At 41.5% G+C, this 16,662-nt stretch overlaps 1 protein-coding gene across 2 annotated transcripts; it reads left to right on the top strand.

Moving 5' to 3' along the window:
• Nucleotides 1–2,953: 2,953 nt before the first annotated feature.
• dhx37 (DEAH (Asp-Glu-Ala-His) box polypeptide 37) lies at nucleotides 2,954–16,603 on the top strand. Of its 2 annotated transcripts, none has more exons than XM_034091379.1 (27): nucleotides 2,954–3,604; nucleotides 5,832–5,947; nucleotides 6,042–6,211; nucleotides 7,548–7,660; nucleotides 7,759–8,122; nucleotides 8,207–8,355; nucleotides 8,474–8,566; nucleotides 8,903–8,999; nucleotides 9,252–9,365; nucleotides 9,484–9,700; nucleotides 9,968–10,066; nucleotides 10,149–10,219; nucleotides 10,338–10,473; nucleotides 10,570–10,646; nucleotides 11,264–11,496; nucleotides 11,656–11,767; nucleotides 11,863–11,969; nucleotides 12,266–12,454; nucleotides 12,680–12,804; nucleotides 14,031–14,147; nucleotides 14,352–14,524; nucleotides 14,615–14,729; nucleotides 14,952–15,089; nucleotides 15,201–15,295; nucleotides 15,861–15,934; nucleotides 16,029–16,126; nucleotides 16,216–16,603. In XM_034091379.1, the coding sequence occupies exons 1-27, from the start codon at nucleotides 3,519–3,521 to the stop codon at nucleotides 16,290–16,292; spliced, it is 3,555 nt and encodes a 1,184-aa protein (XP_033947270.1). In that variant the 5' UTR covers nucleotides 2,954–3,518; the 3' UTR covers nucleotides 16,293–16,603. The 2 variants fall into 2 exon arrangements, with proteins under 2 accessions (XP_033947270.1, XP_033947271.1); XM_034091380.1 differs by lacking the exon at nucleotides 2,954–3,604 and adding an exon at nucleotides 5,590–5,708.
• Nucleotides 16,604–16,662: the final 59 nt, after the last annotated feature.

Genomic DNA, 16,662 nt, shown 5'->3' with positions numbered 1-16,662 from the left:
TGATTGACAGAAAAAGCGACCTATCGCTTTTCAGTCTGTTAACCCAGAATGCAAAGCGATATAACATCAGTCAAGTGCCGGAGCCGGATCATTTGGCTCGGCTCACCAAGGGATAATGTGCACATTGCAGATTGCATAATGTGCCTTCATGCCGATCTAGATCCCTCCGCAAAAAAAACGGCTCGTTCGCGGGCGAGAGCCGGCTCCCTCGTTCACTTAAAAGAGCTGGCTATGAGAGGAGAGAGAGGAAGAGAGAGAGAGAGAGAGAGAGAGAGAGAGAGAGAGGAGAGAGAGAGAGAGAGGGCTGCAGTGAGTAGAGAGAGAGAGATGAGAAGAGAGAGAGAGAGAGAGAGAGAGAGAGAGAGGAGAGAGAGAGAGAGAGAGAGAGAGAGACGAGGAGAGAGAGAGAGAGAGAGAGATAGAGAGAGAGAGGAGAGAGAGCGAGGAGAGAGAGAGAGAGAGAGCTGGAGATGAGAGAGAGGAGAGGAGGAGCGAGAGAGAGCAGAGAGAGAGAGAGAGAGAGAGACTATATTGGACCTATGTATATTTCATTACAACTTTGAGAGACTGTTCATAGGACCCATTTGAGTCTGGTGTCTAAGTTGACTGTTCTACTCGTTTATTGTATTCCTTGTACTTATATTTGTGTTTAAGGTTTCAGGACATGGAGAGTGGTTTCTTAGCCTGCTTGTTATGTGTTTCTTAACAGAGAGAGAGAGAAATAGAGAGAGGTAAACATGCCATTTTAGTTCTGTTGTTTCTGTTCAAGAACCCAAATAGCGTTGTTGTAGTTATCCCATGTATAAATAACACGTGTTATTCAGCTCCTTGCAATTTGGGATTTTATTTTTGGTTGGTAGACCTCGGTGAGCTGGTCATTTCAAAAGTAGCCCACCGGCCCAAAAAGTGTGGGCACCCCTGCTCTAGAGTGTATATATAAAGGTCATATATTGGATGGGGGACCAGCTGGGAATTCCCAGTGTTGTAAACTTTTAAAATATTTATTTGGCATGTGATGATCCTCTTCCAGAGAGAAGTTATTATAGCAACTAATATTGTTAAAGACACGTAGACGTGTATCTTGTCAGAAGAATTGAAAGTACATGTCGTTATGTTGTTTTATCCAACAGCTATGGTTTCGGATTTCACCTTCGAAGTGGACTCAAGGTCCAAACTTTGGAAATACATGAGGGGGCCTGAGGCTGAGGTTCAACATCTTTTGTTAAAAGTGCTCAAAGTCATTTTGAATTTAACATTATATCTTCGTTAGGTCATTGTTATAAGTAAATGGCATGGTGATTGCATTACTGGTGGGAAACTGTGGGCACAGGAGCCTAAATGAACTTCAGCATTAATGAAGCATATTTCAAGTGATTTTACATAGATGTAAGGTCAAATAAAAAATGACTTTGAGCATAGCCAAATACAAAATATGTTATCCTTGGGTGTTTAACTTCCACATTTAAAACCAATGCTTTGAGTTTGAACAAGGCTACCAGCAAAACAAATGTAGCCTACATATGAAAGAGCACATTTTCTAAAAATAGTAAACGCCATAAAAAGCAACCTCGTTATTTCCATGAGATATCTGGTGAAGTTTGCCAAAGCTTAGTTCTTGAACTAACTTCTGAGAGTTCTCCCTGCCTGTCGCCACACAATCATTTGACAATTCATTAAAAGTGGGGTATGTAATCTATTTCAGAAACACTTTTTGTTATATGCCATGGAATGCTCTTCACATCCCGATAGCAATTAATATATTAAATGCTTGGACAATAAATACATTAAAAAATGTCATCTGTGGAAGCCGTAGCACTGTAAAAAGCACGTCCAATCATTTTAACCGGCCCGGCTAAAATAACTGGATGGCCTACCTGCCTGTCAGCCTTCCATCTGTGCACACATTTATCTCGTGCCCTCATTGGTCATGTGCGCGTTCGTGTGTATTGGAGGAGGGGCTTATTAGGAAGTGGCACATTTTTCCGGTTGTGTATTTTCAAATTCTAGCGCACTCGAGCTGGTTTCTTCAAAATTACCTACCCCACCTTTAAGATAAAAAGCTAAGAATATAATATTAATTTAAAAAAGCGTTATGGAATAGCAGTAGAACATTGATGTTTAAAGTGATTTTGGTAGCACGTTACTGTATCACGGAGAAGTTATTTATTTTTTGCCTAAAATATTAACCAAATTGAGCAAATTAATATTTTTTAGACCTATTTGAGTATTTTAACCAAAGAGAGAACATTAATGTGTGAAGTTTGGTAGCACTGAACTGTACAACAGGGGAAGTGATTTTGGTAGATCTTTATGACTGCGAAGTATTTTGTGGAATAGGTCGAGTTGCAATTTGTAGACGGTCCCTGGGCATCTGCTAGTTTTGAGAGAAATAAGGTTGCAGCTCGTTGTCTACCTTACTACAGATGTTAAAAGACGTTGTTTGTGTTTTGAGAACGTTTTCTGTTTGATTCAAGATTCAAGGCTTTATTGTCATGTGTACATTAGCCACAGTGTATATATGGCAATGAAACTTAAGTCACAGTCGCTTCATTCAAGATGGTATATTTCCTTCATGCAATGATTGATGCATGTACTGTATGTTTTAAGTGTAATGCATTCACATGTGTTCTCATTATCCACATCTATCCTAGTCGAAGAACAAACGTGTCGTATTAGTTACAATGTAGTACTTAATGGAGGTTCACGTACAACACCAGATCTGAGTCTTATCTTTCTAGCCTTATCAAACAGATTAAAGAGTCAGAGCACCTTAATATTGATTTGTGCAGTGTATTTAATGCAAATCCAAATGTATTAGATTTCAGCCACCCTTCTTCCCAGTACCTGACACAAGAATTTTAGTTGGTTTTGTTCTTGTGCGAAATGTGTATCAAGTGCAGCATTCTCCTTTACTGCAAACATTTATGTATTTATATATTGTTTTTTTCTGCAGCATCCAGTGATGAGTTGAAGGAACTTGTAAAGTTCTGGATTGGATGGGAGACTCCTTCCAGTACCCTCACAGTGGATGTGATTAACGGTGGCCTACCAAAGTCATCCACATGCTTTGAAACACTCCGTATTCCTGCCCACTACCAAGACTACCCAACATTCAAGAAAGAGTTGATGGCGTGTCTTAGCACAAATGACACTGGATTTGGGCTGGTGTAAATGTTGGCAGAAAAATGTGTGACTGTTATACCACAGCTTGTACCTTGTATACCTAAAGCTACATGCTATACTGTCAACTGTTCAATGTTCTTGTTTTGCTCTTAGTTATGGAAGTAATAATCGGTTAATTCTGTGCACATTTCCAGGCTAGGTTTATTATACAAGATTTCAAAATGAAGTTCAGATAAGTTTACCTTACTCAACATGTCTGTTGCAAGTGTATTGTGCTTTTACTGTAAGCTTAGAAGGTGTTGGACATACTGGACAGTAGCTAGATAAATGTCTGAGCCATGTGATTGGGACTGTGCCAGGGGATTTATGGCTGCCCCCAGTGCTGCCTCTTGTTGATGGCTCAACAAATGGCCTGTCTCAGGAACAGTGACCCCATGGTGTGGATCATCAGGCAGGCCACTGTCCTCCCAGTCAAGATGAGGTAGGTATAATTCCTAAAAAAAAAAAGACACCAGAATGTGATACATGAAAACCAGTTGCAGATTTAAACTAAAACAAATAGTTAAAAGATAACTTATATGTCCAAATGTGAAATATAACTGAAGAAATTCCCGTACTATCATTTCCACACATAATTTTAACGGTCTGTAAAGAACTGGTGCCAGGCCCGGTTCTACGGGGGTGCATAAGGGTGCATTGCACCCTCAGTTGAGTCGTTATGCACCCTCATTTGAAAAATTAAAAGTAAAAAAAAAAAAAAAAAAATTAAAAGTGAAAAATATTACATTTTGCCTACTATTACTAACAGTAGTAATAATAATAATACTAATAATAATAATAAGAAGAAGATTATAGTTGAAATTAAATAAATTGTGGTTGAATAGCATTGTCTGCTGCATTTATTTGATCAATTTAAACGGTAAGTAACGTTATTATGTCAGGTGCGTGTGACCTGTGCCGCTGCACATTCATCATCTGCAAGGTGCCTACACAGCAGTCAGTGATGGATCAGAACATGGTTAAAACAACCAGCCCTTATCGCCAGCATACACTGCATCTAATAACAGTTCAGATCATGGGGACATTACGTTACTATCGTGGACAGTGGACACTAACGTCCTCCTGCCCGACTCGCCGGCTTTGCCCGCCTCGCCCACAGAGGCGCAGCAGCCACAGCCGTCTTCGTTGCCCCAAACACCGCCACCCCTCGGCGGCCCGCAAGTGCCAGAGGACCTCTGCAAAACAGAGCCTGCACAGGTATATTTAAAAAAGTACCCAACTCGCCTGTACAGTGGGGTAAGGCGCTCATTTTGCAGCTCATGGTTTCAAAACAGAGATTGGCTGGAATATTCATGTAAAAAAGATGCCATCTTCTGCTATGCATGCAGACATTTCGGTTCAAGTAAGTCAGATGCCTTCACCACAACAACTGGCGCCATGCTCTTATAGGCTACGTGATAGGGACTGGGAAGGCATAATCAAGCAAAGAGCACATAGATCCATAGCTCTCTTAATGTTGCTCTCAAAGTGCACCAGATTGATGCTTTTAACTTCAATATTTAAAAAAAAAAAAATCTTCCCGGGGGAGCATGCCCCCGGACCCCCCCAGAGGAGGTGAGGACCCCCATAGAGGGTGTTAGGTACACTCCCCACTTATAAAAATAGCACTTTACCACTGCACCCTCTCTAATCTCAGATGCACCCTTAGTAATTTTGTTCTGGAACCGGGCCTGACTGGTGCTCTCCTGTGCTGTGCTCACTAGTAAGACATGAGCATGCAAAACATTCTTGTGTGCAGGAGTTTTTTGTTGGTCCGGCTCCTCCAACAGTGCAATAAATACGACATAGAACAAATAAACAGATAAAATAGTGCAAGAGAATGTTTTGAGATGTGGAAGTAAATACAAATACAATTGAAATAGTGCAAGAAGACTCTAGCAAATGGAATATTATATAAATAAATAATTTGCAAGATGCAAACAGATTCATGTTTATGGATGTTCTTTAAAAAGTTCAGGTGTTTAATAATCTTATGGCCTGTGAAATAAAACTATCCCTGAGTCTGGTGGTTTTATTGATCCGTAAAGTTCCAAATGTACTGAATTAGGAAAGCCCTCATCAAAGCTAGTCATATCCAAAATAGCCACTGAGAGGGGGCATTTAAGCATGTCTAAACGGCCTCTCTTGTAATTCCAACAATATCTCAAAACCTTTATCTGTCATCAAGTGCTTTTGTTTTGAAAGTAGCCTACTTCCGACAGAGCCCCTCCGCACTCACTCCAAAGAAGATGTATTTGGCAATTTAGTAAGCAAAAGAAAAAACAACAACATTTGAGTCACTTTTCTGTTTACTGGTTTAATAAAGAAAACATAATTAAGACGAAGGTAAACTAACTTGACTCGGACTGTATTGAAAATTATTTGTTCTTTGTTGCGGAACCTTTCTCAGTCAAGGGTTGAGCGGCGGACCCTTATAGCTGATGGACTGCTGTGTGTTTACACGTGAGGGGTGTTCAAGGCAATATTTTTCAAACGTTACATGTTCAAATATAACCGGCTGTAATTTCACCTGATACAAACAAAAGGTTTGTACTTCACTTGATATTCATAACGATTAATTCAGGCTACTAAGATCAAGTTAACTCGTTTTTAGCTTTCTCGTGGTGCTATACACAAGTCATCAGGTGGTGGTTTTGTATACATTCCAGACGTCAGTTTAAAATGGGAAAACTAAGGAGGAAATTCAACTGGAAGGGAAGACTGCAAAATGACACCGAACAACCACCTGAGGAAGAGAAGACAAACGTTGTTGTAGAACTTCAAGGTAAACATTCGAAGAGAACATTGTAAGCTGGTGAAATTATTTGGTCTATATTGATAGGTAAATTAGTTTGGCTTGTAACGTGTGTTTTCATCAGATGGGTCCAGACTTAAAGGAGTAGACCAGAGCAACCCGTTGGTCCTCACAGCCAACAAAGCCAAGAAGAAGAAAGGCACACTGGCGCCTCTCTCCAGAAAGAAGCCCCTCACCAAGAAGCAGAGGAAAGAGCTGCAGAAAGTGCTGGAGCGTAAAGACAAGAAAGCTCAGGTGAGACACAGATGGATGCTGCAGGGGGTGGTGGTAGCGGGTTGAGGTGACGTGCAACAACATTAACCTTTCAGTTGGTCGCTTGTTAGCAGACCCTTCACGCGATGGCAGAGCGAACAGGCACAGGCAGGACCCATAGTGATAGCCCTATAGTTTAAATCTACTACCCACAAATAAACATATGGAAATGGTTTACTATTTTAAAAAAAAATGGTAAATGTATTTAGGAAATAGGAACCTATCAATGTGATTTTAAGTGGGGGTGGACCTCAAATCCTCTAGGGTAGTCCGGGGGCATGCTCCCTGGTAAGATTTTTTTGAAAATGTTGGAGTTAAATGCATTTTGAGGGGAAAATAAAGAGACTAGATCTATGGAAACACTTATATGTAACAGAACTGTATACATTTCAATAACCATAAAATGATGGCCATAACCAATAACATACTATATCCAATATGAAAAAACACTGAAACTTGTTTATTTATTTATTTGTGGTTCATTTATAGTTGTGAGTGTGTCTGTGCTCCTGAATCAGCCTCTCCTGTCTCCCTCCTCTCCTCCCTTCTCCTCTTTGAGGCAGCAGCAAAGACTAGTTTTAGCTCTCAACAAGTTTTAAAAGTGTATCTTACCTTTTTTCACCTAGTTAACTTTTTATTTTTTATTCATGCATATTTTACTAATCACTACCCTCTCAAATGGAAATATGGGTTTACATAAATGGTGACCAAACCGTTTGAGACCCACTGAGAACTTAGACGAAGTTAACTATCTAAACACTCAGAGTCCTTTACCTCACCTGAGCTGAGGTTATCCCGAGCTTGAATGACACAGAGACCAATCAAGGGCTTTGATTTATGATCTGTATGACAGTGGCCATGTCGGCAGGCCACATCATGTGGACAGCCAGTCACCCTGTGTGAGGCAGGCCACTTAACAGGCCAGGCCATCGGGAAACCCCCCGGACCTCCCGATGTCCAGTCCGGGACTGGGTACAGGAGGCGTAGAGCGAGGGATCATTGTCCACAAGTTAATCGATTGCAGATGGCGTCGTGGTCACGGACGAATAAAAAAACGAAATGGGTTGCGAAATATACTTGGGCGGCCATTAATATACCTGGGCGGCCCGCTCACACAAAGCTCTAATATGGTTTTACCATATTTTTTATTCAGGTTAACCCAACTTTGAACAGCCATTCAATGTTAAATAATCGGAGGAACATGTATTTTCATTCTTTGGGGCATTGTTATACCTTTATTATCGAAAGTTAATATCACTTAGTGACTGCCAACAGAGATCTTAACCCACTCACCTGTCCGTCTGTCTGTCCCGCACAGAGAGCAGACATCCTGACCAAACTGGCCGAAGTGCAGGTCCCAGAGTCTGAACTCAAGCTGCTGTACACCACGTCCAAACTGGGAACAGGAGATAAACTTTACCAGACAAAACAGTAAGTGCACCAAGGTCATCTATAAGCAACATGTTTTTCTTTTTAAGTATATAGAGAAGGTGAAGTTGGTGGTCTTTATATTTTCTGGTTATTTTTAGGTTACCAGATGAAATAAAAGATGGAGAGTCTGCGCCAAAGATTAGCAGTCTTAGTGGAGCAAACAGAAAAAGAAAATGGAAAGAAGAAATGGATGAAGATGAGGTAGAAGAAAGCAGTGATCTAGACACCTCATCTGAGGAGGAGGAGGAGGAGGAGGAGGAAAAGGAAGTGACTGAGACCACAGAGATGACAGCCGCTCCACCTCAGGAGACAGAAGACAAACAGGAGGTGCAGGAGAAACCACATCAAACAGAACAAGATGGACAGAATGAGAAGAACATATCAAATCAGAAGAAAGTTGAAAACAAAATGCTGTCGCAGCCGGCCGTCTTCATTCCTGTGAACAGATTACCAGAAATACAGGTGGGTGAAAATAAAAGGCGTGCCACTCAGACGGATGGGTCTTTTTTGTGAGGTAACTTAACATATTTCAATCTGTTGCTGCAGGAGGCTCGTCTGAAGCTGCCCGTGCTGGCGGAGGAGCAGCTCATCATGGAGGCAGTGAGAGAAAACCCCTTTATCGTCATCTGTGGAGAGACAGGAAGTGGAAAGACAACTCAAGTGCCTCAGTTTCTGTATGAAGCCGGCTATGCCAGGTAGGGCATCCTCTCTATGGTGCTGATATTGTTTTAGGAAAACGTTTTACATATAGATGCATATTTATTTTGTGGTATCATGTGGTTATGGTAATCTCATCGTTCTGATTTTCCGCAGTGGCAGTGGAATAATTGGGATCACAGAACCAAGAAGGGTAGCAGCTGTCAGCATGTCCCAAAGAGTGGCTAAAGAGATGAACCTGTCAACACGGTAATTTTCAATCCAGAAATGTTTGACATTAACGTCTCACAACCAATGCAATGATTTTCCAACTATGTTTTATTCAACTGAATATCCTTGGATTTTGGGTAACAAAAAAAGACGTTTAATGAGATCAGCTTTGACTTTCTAGAAATTGGGATAGACATTAAACCATTTTTCCCCCTGGGATTATTAAAGTATTTCTAATTCAGATTTAGATTTTCACTATATTATGAATTTTTTTAGACCACATTTTAAGTCGATTTATCTAGAAATGACTCTTCTATACTTTTAGAAAGTATACAGACTTAATTATACAATACGTGTTTGTGCGTTTGTGTTTAGGGTGGTGTCTTACCAGATTCGATATGAGGGGAACGTGACCGGCGATACCAAGATCAAGTTCATGACAGATGGTGTTCTGCTGAAGGAGATTCAGAAGGTATCCTCTTTGTTTTCCATTGATTTAAAAAACATTTAATAAACAATACAGACTTTAGCTTACTAAATAAATAAAGGTAACTACTGCTCTCCTTCATTCTACTGAGAGCCGCACACAGCATGTTCTTTGGACCTTTTCTCTGTAGAGGATTTTTCATTTAGAGAAATGGGAAAGCATTTTATTGTCATTTCATTTATTTGTATTCCCCTGATGTTCCCTCAATATATTCAGTGTCTCTGTCTTGTCTGATAGGATTTCCTGCTCCAGAGATACAGTGTGATAATTATAGACGAAGCGCACGAGAGGAGTGTGTACACAGACATCCTCATTGGACTGTTGTCTCGTATTGTCCCGCTCAGGAACAAGGTGAGAGGGTGTATCTATTATATATTTAAAGCTAATATTACCGACTGCATGCTTGACAATATATTAACCTACCTTCTTTATTTGGTCTCCCTGCTCCCCCTCCCTCGTGTCTCTACAGAAAGGTTTGCCCATGAAGCTGCTGGTTATGTCGGCTACTCTGCGAGTGGAGGACTTCACAGAGAACACAAAGCTTTTCCGGACACCGCCACTTGTCATTAAGGTGGAAGCTCGCCAGTTCCCCGTCTCTATACACTTCAACAAACGCACCCCGGTGGATGATTACACCGGAGAAGTTTTCCAAAAAACCTGCAAGATCCACCGGATGCTGCCTCCAGGTGCACACAAGACATGTTTTCCCAAATGTTATACTTACTACTTTTGCTTTGTTTACAACTAAACTGAATTGAAGTATTGGGACTCTTACATGACCTTAAACATGAACTCTTATTTATTCAAGTAGATTCAGGGGAAAGTTACATATTTTTAAGAAAGAAATGAGTCTTTGTAGCTTGTAGGCATAAATATATGTGTTTGTGAAGCAATTTTCTGGAGTTTAACCTTCACCCTCACCACCACCCTAATGCCACGTCTCTGTCCTTCAGGTGGTATCCTGGTGTTTCTGACCGGGCAGGCAGAGGTTAACAATCTGTGCAGACAACTGAGACAAGCTTTTCCCTTCAGGAGGGGTAACACTACTAATGGTGAGTCTAACACAACTCCTGTTTGCTCAACTAACACATGACACAACTCTGACTATATATGCTTACGTTCTTTTGTGTTTAGGTGAAGATGAGGACGCAGACACCTCAGAGGCAATGAGGATGTTTAAGAAGACCAAACAGAAGAAGACTGTTGTGAGTTTACTTTGAGTGAAATGCCTCTAAAACTAATTAAAAAATGTTCTGCAGCGACCTTTGTCTTCTGCTGATATTTCTTGTGTGCACATTTTAAGGCTGTTACCTTTGTCTACAGTCTCTGCCTCGCATCGATCTGGATAACTATTCTGCCCTCCCGGTGGATGAAGGTGATGAAGACAGAGATGCGGGGATCGGAGACGAAGAGTATGGCGGCTCCGATCTGGAGTTCGGAGACGATCCCGCCAGCACAGGCAAGTGATAACAAATAATTGTTTTCTTTAAATCAAGTTGGATGTAATGTTGGTTTTTACTAATTGTGTGTCTTCTGCTGTGTTTTGTTTCTGCAGAGGTGAAGGCTGACCCCTCCATTCCTCTCTATGTTCTCCCTCTGTACTCTCTGTTGGACCCAGAGCAGCAGGCCAAGGTGAGATTAATATCTTGTGTCAAAACAATCCTGTTTTTTGCAGTAAAATATTTTGTGAAGATGAGGCTGTAGTACAGGTTCCCTCATGTTTCGGTGTCCTGGATAGACTTAAAGATTTATACTTGTAAATGTCCACTATGGACCAAAGCTTACTATGTGAAAATAATGTTTCAATATGCAGCTGCTTGGCCCCATTTCTATCAACATATTCCACAAAGTATTTAGGGAACTATTACATTCATGAAACAGCATTTTTTGTGTTTTACTTGAGCTAAAAGTAATCAAAGGGAAATTTAGAAAGTTTAAATTGAAGATCTAATATACAAGAAAGACTTATCTTTTTTTATGAATCAACATGGACTGTTGATAAGGTGTATGTTGTGGTGCGAAAGAGTGATTTTACTGCAATGGTTACTAATAATAATAATACTACTAGTTATAATTAATGTACGTTACAAGGTGAGTTTCAAAGATCACAATTATCATCCCCCAGTCAAAAACTCTCTTTTCCATACCAATTGTAAGTATTGAAGCTGGAGGAGCAATACACGACGCACCACAGTAAACAACATGTAACATGGGATATCTTTGTGTGTGTGTGTGTTTGTTGACTGCAGGTGTTCAGGCCTCCTCCACCTGGAGCTCGTCTGTGTGTGGTAGCCACCAACGTGGCCGAGACATCTCTGACTATCCCGGGCATCAAGTACGTGGTCGACTGTGGCCGTGTTAAGAAACGTTTCTATGACCGAGTGACCGGAGTGTCGTCCTTCAAGATCTCATGGACCTCACAGGCCTCGGCCAATCAGAGGGCAGGCAGAGCGGGACGAACAGAGCCGGGACATTGCTACAGGTCAGGACTGGAAAACTGTGACTGTGACACAGAATTATTAAAAGCCCCTATCTGAATTACATCGACCTTGATTTAAAGAATAATTCATTTGGAGTTGCTTGCCTCTCATGTGCATTTCTTTACTTGAGGATTCACAAATGTTTCTCTCCGTTTCTGCAGGCTGTACTCGTCTGCAGTATTTGGAGACTTCAGTTTGTTCTCAGAAGCGGAGATCACCCGCCGGCCTGTGGAGGACCTGGTTTTACAGATGAAGGACCTCAACATAGATAAAGTCAGTAAAATGAGGAACAACTCTAACTTACCAGCGTTCTTCTTATTTTAATGCTTCACCTTTTCAAAACAGCTTCATGTTTTCTCTTTGGGCAGGTGGTGAATTTCCCCTTCCCCACGTCTCCCTCTACAGAGGCTCTTGTGGCAGCAGAGCAGCTGTTAGTCTCACTGGGAGCTTTGAAAGAGCCGCCTCGCACTGGAAGGTAGCTAAATCTGAAGATACGTCTCCCTGCCTTAAACAATACCAACTGGCTTACCTGGATTCAATAAGTGTTTATTATAACAGTTTAGGTAAAGTTGAGGGATAGTGGTTTCTGCTAAGATACTGACAGAAAAAAAGTAAATAAAGCAAGTGGTTTGATTTGATTTGAAATGATTTGAGAGAATATTCAGTTGTATTTGGACATTTTAGAGTATATCAAAGCATTTTTATGTTCATATTTTTATTTTTTGTCCAGTGTGATCTCCCTTGTCTTAACTCTATTTTTTTTTTTTAAAGTTTGAAACAGATGGAGTTAGCAAGACTGAGCTGCCCCATCACTCCCCTGGGCAGAGCAATGGCTTCGTTCCCTGTGGCACCACGCTACGCTAAAATGTTAGCTCTTGGTCAGCAGCAGGACTGCCTTCCTTACGTCATCGCTGTGGTAGCAGCCATGACAGTCAGGGAGATCTTTGAAGACCTAGACAGGTGAGGACACATGTTACCACTCATGATATCTGTTTGTAGAATATCAAAACTACCAAATTCTTGCTTGTAGAAATTGTTACTTCAGAAAGGCACAGATTTATGACAACCTTTTAAAATGACTTTAAAACATTAAAAGGAAGACATGCAACATATTTAAGGTTCAGTAATCTTCTTACCTGCATACTTCATTTAGCCTTTTTACTCATAACTTTTTTTTTTCCCTAGAACTGCTGCTAGTGAAGATGAGAGCGTGAAGCTTGCTCAGCGCCGAGCTCGGCTGAACCAAATGAGGAGGCTGTGGGCTGGGCAAGGAGCGTCCCTCCTACTGGGGGACCTCATGGTCATGCTGGGTAAGCTTAAGTCTTGTTTAGGTAGAAATGCTGGCGAATTTATAGTCGGAAGCTTAGTTTTCTAGGTTAAACCTCTTACACGGCGGCGTGAAGCTTCAACGCTTCTGCCCATTCACTTTGAATGGAGTCACGTCACACTTTGCCGAACTGCTTTGTGGTCGCGTTGCTTCGCTTCAAAAGTTGAGCAATGTTCAACTTTTGAAGCTTCGGCAGAAGTATCAGCCAATCAAATCATATGCCAGTACAAGCTCTAGCCAATCAAACCGCTGCTTGTGTGTCCGGGGGCGGGAGATTCATGTGATTGGTTGTTGGTCGAGTTTCAGACACGCCCGCCGGCAAGCTTCAACGCACGCCGCCGTGTGGACGCTGTGTTAGGGTTCGATAACGAAGTTAAAAAACACACATTACTTCCAGGTTGCAGCATGAGCTAGGATTTCAGGGTGACGGAGCGTCCACACAGCAGCGTGCGTTGACGCTTGGAGGTGGGCGTATCTGAAGCTTGGGGATTTTTTGCGACCAACAACCAATCACATTAATCTCCCGCCCCCGACATACAAAGCAATAGCAATGTTAAAACGAAGTAAACTGGATATAAACTCCCCAAACAGGCGAAAACCTACCAGTTTCACCCACTGTCTCTGCCACCTCCCTCCATGCCTCGCTCCTCCGGTTTGTATCCCGGTAGATGAACAGAGACTGATCATACAGCACCGGGTGATTCACTACCGCTATAATTAATTTTCTCTAAATTTTTTTGAATATGAGGAAATGTCCTGCGTAGTCTCTCCCAGCATACACGCGGTTTGATTGGCTAGCGCTTGTACTGGCAGATTTGCATAAACGGGATTTCATTGGCTGACGCCTCCGTCAAGGCGTCAAAAGTTGAACATTGCTCAACTTTTGAAGCCAGCAACGCTCCACGTCGCTTCCCAAAATGCAGTTTGGCTAAAAGTGACGTCACCCAAAGTGAATGGGCAGAAGCGTTGGAAGCTTCAACGCACGCCGCTGTGTGGACGGGCTGTGAGAGTTAACATCAGGAGACATTTGATTAGAAGTCTAACTGAAACTGATGCAGAGAATATGCATAAGCAAAACATTTAGACTTCACAGAGTTAAGGGCAGCATTTTAATTAGATTTACAAATGCATAAATATACAAACAATATTGTAGAGACATCATGACAGTGATGGGGTTTTACTAATATGTCTGTATACATGTGACAACAGGTGCTGTGGGAGCTTGTGAATTTGCTGGTTGTACTCCGAATTTTTGCGAGGAGAACGGCCTGAGGTATAAAGCCATGGTGGAGATCAGGAGGCTCAGAGGACAACTTACCAATGCAGGTAAACTAACACACACACACACACACACACACACACACACACACACACACACACACACACACACACACACACACACACACACACACACACACACACACACACACACACACACACACACACACACACACACACACACACACAGAGAAAACCTGACACATAATGTTCTCCAGACACAAGAGAATCATTGACATTCTCTCTCCTCAGTGAACTCGGTGTGTCCAGAGGTGGGAGTGTTTGTGGATCCAAAGATGGCCCCGCCCACAGAGCATCAGGTGGTGTGCTTGCGGCAGATTGTCCTGGCTGGACTGGGAGACCATCTCGCACGGCGAGCACAGGCAGAAGATATACTCGACCAAAAATGGAAGATGGCATACAGGGCAAGTTGTTCTGAGACCTGTAATTGTGACTAAGGAGAGTCTATCACTGCTCTTCTTCACCTTCTTACCTTTCTCTGTGTTTGGTAACAGACGCCTCTTCTGGACGACCCGGTTTTCATTCATCCCCACTCTGCGCTCTTCAAAACGCTGCCGGAGTTCCTCGTCTACCAGGAGATCATGGAGACCACAAAGATGTACATGAGAGGTAAATGTGAAATCAGCCAATTACAATTCCTAATTATTGTAGATGTGCAACTTTTATTTTCAACAATATTTTTATGTGTGTGAAAATACTGTTGACAAATTTCTGAACTGCCAGGTTACAGCAGAACGAAATGTGTTATGAGTAGTCTGCATTGAAACATCTAGATTTGCAGGCCGATGGTCTCACCTGGGGAAATGTCTTCTGTCTTTCCGTCTCCATCAGGTGTGTCGGCAGTAGAAGCCGAGTGGATTCCCGAGCTTCTGCCTCAGTATTGTCATTTTGGCTCCCCTCTGGAGTCTCCGTCACCGTGGTTCTCTTCATCCACCGGCACCATCAAATGTCACTGCTCAAGCACCTTCTGTACGTTTTCTACTGCTGAGCACCACAGCTCAGAAACTACTGTATCAAATACATTGAGAGCTACCATTGTCAACCTGCTTACATTATGTAATTGTTGTGTTTCTCCTGCAGTCCGTATAGCTTGGCCGCTGCCAGCAGTGGAGAAGGAATATCCAGAAGGACTGGAGCGTTACAAACTGTTCTCCAAGTTTCTGCTTGAGGGACAGGTACTGCAGGAAAACCTAAAACCAGTCCTGGTCACTGATAATGTCCTAAATAATTAAATGATTGTAGTATAAGTAGCCTCAATAACGATTGAGCCTCCTCCTTACTTTCAGCTTTTTTGGATCTCCAGCTGTTGGCAAACAATGTCTACATACTAATATTTAGGTGTATTCAAGAAATATATATACTCTATAAAACAAATAAAACAGTTTACACTTATCATCCCAACACCAAACCCAATGCAATAAGACAAATAAATGAATCTTTACAAATCTAAACAATACATAGTGTATATCAAATTCAAAGAGAATAAATGTTTTTAACATTCTTAAATATTTTAACACCATACCTTTTTTAGATTATTGTTTTTATATAAATAAACGGATTATACTGACATGTTTTATCCATCTGCATGGTTCTCTGTGTATTCCACCCAAAAAAATATCCTAAAGTTTAAAATAAAAAGCTAAAATTCAATTAAAACCTGGCAAGAACTTTAAAAAAGCTGTACAAATTATAGAAACTAGTCATTTGTTTGTAGTAACATCTTCTCTGTTGGTTTTGCAGGTTTGTCCTAAACTGAAGAAAAATGGCACCCACCTTCTCTCAAACCCATCCATCATGCTGAAATCATGGGCAAAGTAAGTTGATACTCTCACACACTGATCTGCAGTCAACACGCTGCCTTGTTTAAAGAAAGAACTTTTGCCCTACTGTTGTGTTTTGCTTCTTCAGGCTGCAGCCCAGGACAGAGGCTCTGATGGGAGTGTTGGTGTCAAAGAGGGTAGACTGCAGAGATGCCCTCCTCTCTGTCTGGAAAGATGACGAAAAATGTGAGGATTTAATGTGCATGTGTCTTATTCGATTACCCTTCTTGTCATTTAATTCTGTTGTTTGAAAGTGTATGTTTCTCTTCCTACAGTTCTGTTGTCTGCATACTGCCAGTGGTTACCGGAAGCCATGCATCAAGAAGTAGCCAAAAGTTGGCCTCCGATCTGAAGGCTTTCATCTAACATGAGAAGGCAGAAAACATTATTACACACTTGATGAGATATTTGTGTTGATCTTCAGATCGGCAGAACTCCCTTCTTTACGTCAGAAGTCATCTTCAGACATCTGGATTTTTAAAATGTCAAAATGAACCACACCACAACTGCCTTTTCTCAGTTTTGTATGTACTCTATCTATGACTTGTACAGTTTTCATCTAGTGCTCTTTAATGGCTTTTAACTTGTAATCAGTGACCTGCTGTCAATTATGTTTTTCTGATTTGGTCTTCATAAGACTCATTAAAACTGTGTGGCTCTGAATGAGGCTGGTGTGGCATTTATTCATGAAGTATGTGTGTAACTGGTTGGACATGATTACC

This window comes from Pseudochaenichthys georgianus, chromosome 9 (genome assembly GCF_902827115.2).
Source record: "Pseudochaenichthys georgianus chromosome 9, fPseGeo1.2, whole genome shotgun sequence".
Lineage (NCBI taxonomy): Eukaryota > Metazoa > Chordata > Actinopteri > Perciformes > Channichthyidae > Pseudochaenichthys > Pseudochaenichthys georgianus.
This window is presented reverse-complemented; position numbering and strand designations above follow the sequence as displayed.